General features: G+C 34.2%; 1 protein-coding gene across 1 annotated transcript; it reads left to right on the top strand.

Annotated features, from left to right (window-relative positions):
• Positions 1-1,847: 1,847 nt before the first annotated feature.
• Positions 1,848-4,536, top strand: LOC145126135 (uncharacterized). The gene is made up of 6 exons (XM_079061542.1): positions 1,848-1,890; positions 2,017-3,061; positions 3,162-3,542; positions 3,624-4,023; positions 4,120-4,360; positions 4,448-4,536. Exons 1-6 carry the CDS (start codon positions 1,848-1,850, stop codon positions 4,534-4,536), a joined length of 2,199 nt encoding a protein of 732 aa, XP_078917668.1.
• Positions 4,537-10,050: the final 5,514 nt, after the last annotated feature.

The raw sequence follows: 10,050 nt of genomic DNA, 5'->3' as shown, positions 1-10,050 counted from the left end.
AGAACTGCTACTATAAAGGATACTTCTCTATAAAAGCTTTAGCAGAGCTCGATGAAGAACTGCTATTGTAAAAGCTACCTTCATAACTCTACCACAAGCTTTATCAAAAATCAAATTTGAAAAGTCACATATCCAATTTCAAATGGCCATACCAAATTCTCCCCTAATTTATAATAAAAAAACGTGATTATAAAGCCTTCAAATGGTAATGATAATGATCTTGAATGGATAAAAAATTACAATGCTCCCCTGCGACAAAATGTTATAAACGATGAAGTATAAAGTTCGAAATAGTCGAAAAAATTTGACCTTATCACGAAAAACGACTTTCCGAACCGCCAAGACTTGATGGAATCCTTAATTTTCTGTTCACGAAAAAATATGTGTGTTAAAAAATTCAAAACTGTTCACCAGCCCTTAAATTTGTAAACTTTTCGACAATTGGGCAGAAACTGTCACTTTGCTGAAAGATAGGGACTGAGAAAGTAATTATGCATCATTTTCTCTTTAATTTGTACCAATTTCTGAAACGGAACCAAAACTGCCACGTTGCTTAAATTATAGGGTCCAAATGTGTAATCATGAATTGTCTTCCCCATTTGATCTGGTTATAAACGAGACATAGTAACAACGATAGAACTTGAGAATCCGAAACCTTCGCAATGAGAGAAAAAAAAATTTATCAAAATAATTCCAATCACTTTTGTTCTGATCGCCTTCATATTTCATTCAATCCGGGGAACCCTCTCGTTCTGATTCAAGCCATCCAACATCACATTTCGATTCCGAGCCGACAAGAACTCCGATTCCGAGTCGGTTCGTTCCAAGTCAAACAATTATAGTGCAAATCAAAGTCAATCCCCGAATCCAAGCATACTCCGAACAATCGGTTTCGAACGTTCGTGGAAAAACGAGTCTGAGCCATCAAGCTTCGGTCATTCGCAGGTGAGATAGTTCGCATCAATTTTGACTTTTAGAGTTTGACCATCCAATGGTGAACATCCTTAGATCAATCCAGTTAAATTCCAAACCAAGGTTGTCAAAATCGTGATCCTGATCGTAGGATCGCACGATCCTACGATCCTAGGTTTTAAAAACGAACTGGATCGTATAGGGATTGTATTCGAGGTAGAATCGGGAGTGGGATCGTAAGATCGCATATGGGATCGTAGGATCGGGATCCGATCCGATCCTACTCTCCATTTAAAATTGGATTTACTCTTTACCCCTTAGGCTTATTCCCCTTTCTCGATTACACGATCTGATAAGATATCATTCAAAGTTTCAAACGGAAACGAGAAGTCGAGAATAACATTGTAAACCTAGAATGATAGAATCGTTTCCCACCTTCCCTTCTTCTTCTGTTGACGAACTGATGAACGGATGAAGCATTGACGCCGACTCTGAACAAATCGACCTCTGAGATCACGCAGAAGGTTAGTAACTTAGTGTCGAACTGTCGACTGTTCAACAATTGTGTGAGTTCCGATTTTGCTTATACATAAATTTTCTGGGTATGACATTTCTTCTCCTCTGTCGATTTTGATCACCAGAAATTGACCACGATAACCACATTGTACATGATAATATGATTTTGCTTAAATATAAATTGAACTCGTAGTCAGTACATTGCTCAGAATTCTACCTTATTCTTTACAAGTTAGTTGACTGTGGGACATAAGTTGTTACAAGAACTGTCACATTGTACATGATAATATGATTCTGCATGATATTTGTGACTTCAGAAGTAACAACACAATCGTCAAATATATAAATAAGGATGGAATTATACATCCATGATCCAGCCATGTAAAGTGATTGTCTTTTTATTGATGGTTAGGTGTGTAATGACATATTTACCCTTGTACATTGATTATTGTAGGCTCAGGGGTATATATGATAAAACCTCCACATTAATCAAACAAGTTCTATTTACTAGATTATTTGTTTCAACTTTCAACTTTCCAGCTTTGATTCAATTTTTATAACAATTGTGTTTATTTTTTTTTATTTCAGAAATCATGGAGAGTAGTTCTGGATCAGCTCCAACAACTTCTTCTGCACCTTCAACAACTAGTAAAATGAGAAAAAATGCTAGTGGGGCCAGAACTGATCCTGGTTGGCTACATGGTTTAGATATGCATGATCGGAAAGTCAAGTGTAAATTTTGTAACTCTGTATGCTCTGGTGGGATTTTCAGATTCAAACACCACTTAGGTCGCACACGTAATAATGTCGCGCCTTGTGATAAAGTTCCCGAAAATGTTAGGCTCGAATTTTATCGGTTATTGGAAGAGAATGATATGGTAACAAAGAAAAAGAGAGGTGCATTTTCAGCCAGTGAAGATGATGAGGTCTATGAGAGGCAAGCAAGAGGAAATAACTTGGAAAACAATGTGACAAAAAAAGGAAAGGTTCAACGCACAATGAAATCAATTTTCAAGAAGGAAGAAGGTGAAAGAGTTTGCCAACAAATTGCAAGGTTTTTCTACACAAGTGCCATCCCTTTTAACTGTGTAAAAAATCCCGAGTTTCGAAAAATGATTGAAATGGTTGGTGAATTTGGGAGAGGCCTTAATCCTCCTTCTTACCATGAAATACGGGTCACAATGTTGAAAAAGGAAGTTGATTACACCAAATCATTAATGGAAGATTACAAAAAGGAATGGAAGAAGACCGGTTGCACACTTATGAGTGATGGATGGAGTGATCGAAAAAATCGATCGATATGTAATTTTCTTGTAAATAGTCCTAGAGGAACTATATTTTTAGCATCAATCGACACATCTGACATTATCAAGACGAAGGAGAAAGTATTTTCAATGTTAGATGACTTTGCTAAAAAAATAGGTGAAGAAAATGTGGTTCAGGTGGTCATGGATAATGCTGCTAATTATAAGGCTGCTGGGGAGATGTTGATGCAAAAGAGAAAGAAGCTGTTTTGGACACCATGTGCAGCTCATTGTATAGATCTAATGTTGGAGGATTTTGAGAAAAAGATTGAAGAACATAAGGTGACAATTACAAAGGGAAGAAAGATAACAAGTTTCATCTATAATAGGTGACAATTGGTTCTTAACTTCTGATTTATTTTTTATATAAGTTCTTTTATCAATTATAAGTTATAAGTTATAAGTTATAACAAGTTTAGTATATTATAGGTCACGACTAATTTGCTTGTTGAAAGAGTTTACAAAAGGGAAAGAGCTCCTTAGGCCTGGAGCAACTAGATTTGCCACATCTTATCTTACACTTGGTCGCTTGTTTGAGTTGAAAAGTGCACTGATCTCGTTTTTTGCATCTGAAAAATGGTTGTCTACTAACTATGCAAGGAATGACACCGGAAAAGATGTTGAGGATATAGTTATGGACACTGTGGGATTTTGGTCATCAGTTATCACATGCCTTAGGGCCGCGAAACCCTTAATGAAGGTTCTTCGATTGGTTGATTCAGATTCTAAACCAGCTATGGGTTTCATTTACCAAGCCATGGTAAATGCAAAGAAGGAAATTAAAGAAAACTTCAAAGATAACCAAACAAGGTAATTTTTTTTTGGCTTTTGTTTATATTTTTCAGAATTAATTTTAAACCAACAACTCATATATTTTACATATATTTTCAGGTATGGACCTATTTATGATATCATTGATGATAGATGGTATAATCAGATGAATATGGCACAACATGTGGCGGGTTATTACTTGAACCCACAAATGCAATATAGCGATGATTTTGAGAATAATGGTTGGATCAAAAGTGGATTGTACATGTGCCTAGAAAGAATATGTGGTGCTGATGAGAACCTAGCGAAGACAATTGATTGTCAGTTTGATCAATTCACGAATGCAAGAGGTCTCTTTGGTCTTAATGTAGCTAAGCTAACAAGAAAAGAAAAATCTCCGGTTGATTGGTGGGATTCCTATGGAGATGACACGCCCGAGTTGAAAAGTTTTGCAATGAGAATTTTGAGCTTGACATGTTATTCATCCGGTTGTGAGAGGAATTCGAGTGCCTTTGAGATGGTAACTTATAAGTAACAAGTAACGACATTATGTTTTAATGTTACTTTTATTATATCATTATCTAATATTTTGGGTTTTTCTTTATGTCGTATATAGGTACATTCTAAGAGAAGAAACCGACTACAACAACAAAAGATGAATGATCTTGTGTATGTTATGTACAACTTGAAGCTGAATGGAAGAGATGAAAATAAAGGAAAAGGGAATGATGGACTCGAGACATTAAATCTTGATGATGTTAGTTCTGATGATGAGTGGATTACTGAAGAACCGTCTTCTAATCATGATGTAAATGAAGATGATGATTTTCTTGAAAGTGCTATAAGAGATCAATTGCGTGAGTTATTCTTTTATTCTGTTATCTTAAAATTATAAATGATTGTTTTTACTTTTAGTTTAATGTCATGTTTACATTTAACTGCAGGTGCGGATGATGGAAGAGATTTAGGAGAAGATATTTTGGATTTAGAAGAGGAAGATAATTTGGATGCACAATTTGTTATGTTAGACTAGATTAAATGGTATTTGTGTTGTGACTAATATTTTGAATTTAAAAGAGGCCGGTGATATGGATGTAGTACTTTTTGTTATATTAGACTAGATTAAATGGTACTTGTGTGTTGTGACTAATGTTTTGAATTTTTTATAGCTTTAGAACGGAAAACTTGATGTTGGAGATATTTTTCATTTAAAATTATGTTTTTTTTGTGGGATCTTAGGATCCCGATCCCGATCTTGCAAACCTAAAAACGGTCCCGATCCCGATTTCATTCGTTAATTATCACACTTCCGATTGCGAACAGGCTTCAAAGCAATTCCAAATGTATTTCCCATTTTGCGATTGGTGAACTGTCAAGGATTACAAATAGATACAACCTTTTCGATTTGTTTGTAATTCCAAAGCTGATATCAAGAACATATGTTGGTTTCAATTCCGAGTGATAATTCCTAAACACTGAATACTTCCACATCTATTACAACATCCCGATTTCAAATGGTTTTTGAATTTTGACTTTTTGAGTTTGACCATCCAAATCGAGATACAAGTTATTCATCATATGACTTCAAAGATTGTATTCAACCAACACCAACTCAATACTCCACATATTGATTTCATTCAGAGATCATTAGCCATTTTAAAGATCAACAAGAAACGAATGAAATCAAATCAACAGTAAGAACGAGAAGATCGATGAAACATATGAACTTGGATTAATACCAAAATAAATGATTGATTTATAAACGTCAACAAGCAATAACCTCAGACAAATCATCGATTGATGGTTTTGAGAAAAAAGAAAAATCGAACTGGATGAATGAAACACAGAAGAAGTGACGCTAATGAGTTTTAAAGAAAAGAAAGGTCGTCGATAGTAGATCTCAAACAGTAATGAGCCAATTCCTTGGGACGAAATAAAATGAATTGATTTTTGGATCAAATTAACAAACAGATCTAATAAGAAAATACGAACAGAAGAACAAATCGGATTGAAATAATACCAGATGAACAATAACAGAAAAAATAAGCCTCCATGAACAGTTGCTTGAACAGAAAGTTTGATTCCAAAACGCCAAAACACCAAAAATCTTCAATAACTTGTGCAAAAGATCTTCAAATCAATAACCGATACTTCAAAAATCAATAGATCTTCAAAGACCCGCTCTGATACCAATTGATGACACTAAAACTCTTTAAGATCGATAAGATTCTTAACAAGCAACACAAGAACATAAGTCAAATAAGAACACAATCTGAATCAAACAGATCTCAGAATGATTAATAAGCCACAACCTCAGAAGAACTCCATTAAGAATTGCTACTGTAGAGGTGTGGTAGGGTTACAATGATGAAATCAACGACTAACTCATACACGGTGCATGCATGCACTAGATATAGATACTATAACCCTAATAAATGATGGTTGGACAGGCCCAAAACCATATGCATAATGAACTAAAACAAAAAGCCCAATGACGCAATCTTCTATACCCAACAATATCAAAAGAAATGAAAAAATATGTAAGAGAAATCTAATTTAATTTAGTTAATTCGGGTGTATTTAGGGTAATTAATAGTCATTAAAAGGTTTATATGTAGTTAAAGGGCTAAAGTGTAGCTTTAAGAAACATAATTTATTAAAGAAAGTGAATTAGGATTAAGGGAATTAATTAGAAATAACTTGAGGGGTATGGATATATAGGTCTATAACATCCTCACGTCCGTTTTCTTATGGGATGCAAAATACGCACAATAACTCACTTGAATTTGTCCATGGGCCTATTGTGATCGATAAAAAAATAATAAGGGCTCATTCTAATCGTGTATGTGTGTGTGACGTGTGCCAGAAGTGAAGAGGAAGCTATGAATGATGAGCGACTAGTGTGTGGACATAGTTTGGCAGGCGAGAGAAGGAGAAAGAGGGTCAACAAGAATTCTTTGTGTGACTCAGTTGAAGCTATAAAATCAATCAATCTTGTTGGTAAGTTTTTATTATTCTTCCTCATGTGGTTTAGATTCAATTTATAGTGATTTGTTATGAATTATGAGTTGAAATGCTTCCCTTGGTTCGATTAACCCCTAACTTTCTCTTTAGTTTTTTTGGCACTTTCTATGGCCAAATTTTTTCCCCATTGGATGTGTTCTAGGCAAGTTCTTGCTGTCAAAATCCTTTTAAAATCACTCATATATATGTGGTTGATGGAGCTTAATGGTATTCGATTTGGTAGAATCCCGTAGGGTTTGCATTATATTATCTCAATATATATAATACATAACTTTACAGTATACACAAGTACAAAACATGAATAAACATAAAGTTTCTTAACACAACCCCGCAATTTGAGTTGATTGTTCGCAAATGCTCAATCTGTTCTGAAAATCTAGAAATAGTAGTGTAGGAAGTCCCTTTATAAAAATATTTGCTAACTAGTGAACTGATGGCATATGAAAGACACAAACATGCCCAACAACAACATATTCCCTAATGGAATGTAAATTAATTTTCACATGTTTGTATGTTGGTATTGTACGTGGTTAGATTCTAGGTACATGACACTTACATTGTCCCAAAACTAAATCGTAACATTAGTCAATGGGCAATATAAATCAAGGAGAAGATTATGATGCCATGCAACTTTAGTGGCGAAATTAGCTACTCCCTGTACTGAGCGTGGACACTGGAAGGGAAGACAAAATGTTGACTTTTAGAAGACCTTGAAATGATATTGTCACCAAAGTAGACACCAAAAAAATTAGACTTGCAGGTTAGAGGACAACCAACACAGTTAGCATCGGAGTAAGACAGCAAGTGGTCAATAGTGAATGTGCATAAAAATGACCATGAGTGAGGGCACCCTTAATGTAGTGCATAATGCATTTTAGGGAAATGAGTATGGTTCATGAGGAACATACATGTATAGAAAAACTTCATGAACAACATAGGCGATATCAGGATGAGTAAAAGTCAGATATTGTAATCCTCTAATGAGACTCATGTATAGAGTTCGTCAAAAACAAAGCTTGTATGATAAAGTGATGGTTGTTTGAAGTTGAGATTAAAGTACATTGCTATTTCGAGAAAGCCAAAGTGAAACGGTCAATGGAGGCTATTCACGGTGCGGCTTAGTCTTCACCACAACATGGAAAGGAACAGATTCACAGAGACACATGTCAGTTAGAGAGCGACATGTGGAGAAGTAGTAAACACCTGAAAAGTCAGAGAAACCAATATCTTCGCAGCGTGGCGCAACTAGGTAAATAAATATTGGTCATTTTTGTTGTTTCATTGGTTTTTGTTAGGGTGCAAAGTCACGCTTGGATGTAATTTGTGTTCACCCTCTTGTATTGTGTAATGGTTTGTCTTTCCTATAAATAGCATGTAAGTGACACTCATTTATAAAATGTTCATTTGGAGAGTTAGACTTGAGAGAGATTTGTACAGGACCCACTTTGTATTTTCTTTCTAGATCTAATGAGATCATAAACCATATTTATTTACTCCTTGTGTTCATCATTCTAACAATGTTTCACTAGATCTAATCAATTCTGCATATGTCATCATAATCAACACTACTACAATTTGTATCTGAGCAGATGTTCTTGATTTGATCAAGAATTGATCCATGATGACATTCTAGAATTGGTGATTTTTCATTTGATTTTGATCTTCGTGTTTTAGAGATTTTTTGGATTCTAAAAATCGAATTGTTCATTGATTCTTTTCATAATTCGATTTTCTTCACTAGAATTCAAGTTATTTTGACTCTCTCTCTCTCTCTCTCTAGAAATCCCATTCAAAATCACTTTCTCTCTATAGAAAAATTCAAGATCTTATTGATTGATCCGATATAAAAGAACCAATCTGTGAATTGTGATATGTATTAGAAGAAGAAAAATACACTATTCATACAATTTTGAAGACCTTCTATATTATTTGGTATTTGGATTGATCAAAAGCTACTCAATCATTTATTATGGTGAAAAAATGAATTGGGAAAAATGATTGGATATGAAATTGGTCATTAGAAGAATAAAAGTTTGCTTGATCGTTTGGTTGCAACATATCATGATAGAAGACGGAAGAAGAAAAAAGATGAAATCATTCAAGGAATTTGTATTGATGTTCCAAAAAGAGGTTCCAATGTGCTTCAATTTTACACGGATGTTCATGAAGATCATAAGGAGGTTCTTGAATAAGTTCATCATGTTCTTAATGTTCTTAAAATTCATGATAAGAAGATTCAAGTTGATTTTCAAGAAGATGGATTTTTTTTGCTTAATTGGAGTTCAAACTTATGATATTTTGCATTCTTCTAATTCGTTTGAAGGAATGATTCCTTACCGGAAGCCGTTAATCCAAGAAATTCACAAATATCAAACTCCAAAAGATATGACCCAAACTTGTCAAGTTGAAGTTGTGGAAAGTGACTTTGTTCATGAATTTAAATCTTCAAGTTCCATGAAGAAGAGAAAGAAAAAGAAGAAGAAGATTAAACGTAAAAACAAGCGGGTTTATTCACAAAAATCATCAAATGTTGTTGTGAAATGGAAATCCATGAAGCAAATTTGGGTTCCAAAGTAACAATCACCAAGTGTTGCATTGAAATTGACGTCAAAAGCCAAAAATGTTGATGGTACAATGTTCAAGTTGGAGATTTTCTTGTTCCAACAAAAGAACCAAGATCTTCGAAATTTGATTCGTTCGTTGCAAATGGAACTCAGATCATCAAAAAGGTATCAAAAATTCTAAAATGGATTCCCAAATATCCATGATTTCAATTTGTGTTTTGCATTTTTCATTTTTGATCACTTTGTCTCAATGGATAAAATCCGTTTCTAACCTATTTGTTATGATCCAATAAATTTTTTCATTGATCAAGCCCGATCCAATCGTATTATTTTGTTCGATTTGATTCTTAATTTGTAATTGTTCGTTTGAATCAACATTCAACCCAAAATTTGGTAATTACAACTCCAATCCAAGTCTCGATCATACTGTTCATTTGATAATCTGGAGCCCAATATTTTGTTTGTTTATTATCCAAAAGAATGAATCCATTACTATTCACAAACGATTTTTAGCCTATATAGCTCTTTTTAATCCGATAATAAATTGATATATGCCCAAAGCCTCACCCAAATTAGTTTGATTGCTTCTATTCGCTGATCACAACTTGCGTCGTTGTTTTTGTGTGCTGAAGATGGTTGTACGTTCTTATGATTGTAACTTATATTTTGTTTCCTAGTTCTTGAGTCTCATTTTCTTCTCATCATTCTTAACAATCAATGAGTTTTGATTGTTGAGATCAACTTGTGAATCGATTCTATGTATTAAGTTCTTTCACAAAAATCGATTGATTTACGGTTCAATCTCGAAAATTAGTTTGGAATTGAATTTTGATGTCAAACGTATTCTTGAGAACGAAGGCACTAGGATGTTGTTGATCCGTGTTTGTGTCAACATTTGAAGGGTTCTCAAATTCCATACTCTGGTTTCGAATGTCATATATCGATGGTTATAAGATCGA

This window comes from Lactuca virosa, chromosome 1, assembly GCF_052849685.1.
Source record: "Lactuca virosa cultivar CGN04683 chromosome 1, Lactuca_virosa_CGN04683_v6, whole genome shotgun sequence".
Taxonomy (NCBI): Eukaryota; Viridiplantae; Streptophyta; class Magnoliopsida; order Asterales; family Asteraceae; genus Lactuca; species Lactuca virosa.
Note: the sequence above shows the minus strand (reverse complement) of the source record. Positions and strands in the feature narration are given on the sequence as shown.

What these genes read in the sequence shown, in the direction of transcription:
- LOC145126135 (XM_079061542.1), top strand. Translation starts at nt 1,848, where the DNA reads ATGACATATTTACCCTTGTACATTGATTATTGTAGGCTCAGGG. An exon ending in ACAAGTTTCATCTATAATAG is followed by an intron (nt 3,062 to 3,161) that starts GTGACAATTGGT and finishes AGTATATTATAG; the next exon opens with GTCACGACTAATTTGCTTGT. An exon ending in TGCTATAAGAGATCAATTGC is followed by an intron (nt 4,361 to 4,447) that starts GTGAGTTATTCT and finishes ATTTAACTGCAG; the next exon opens with GTGCGGATGATGGAAGAGAT.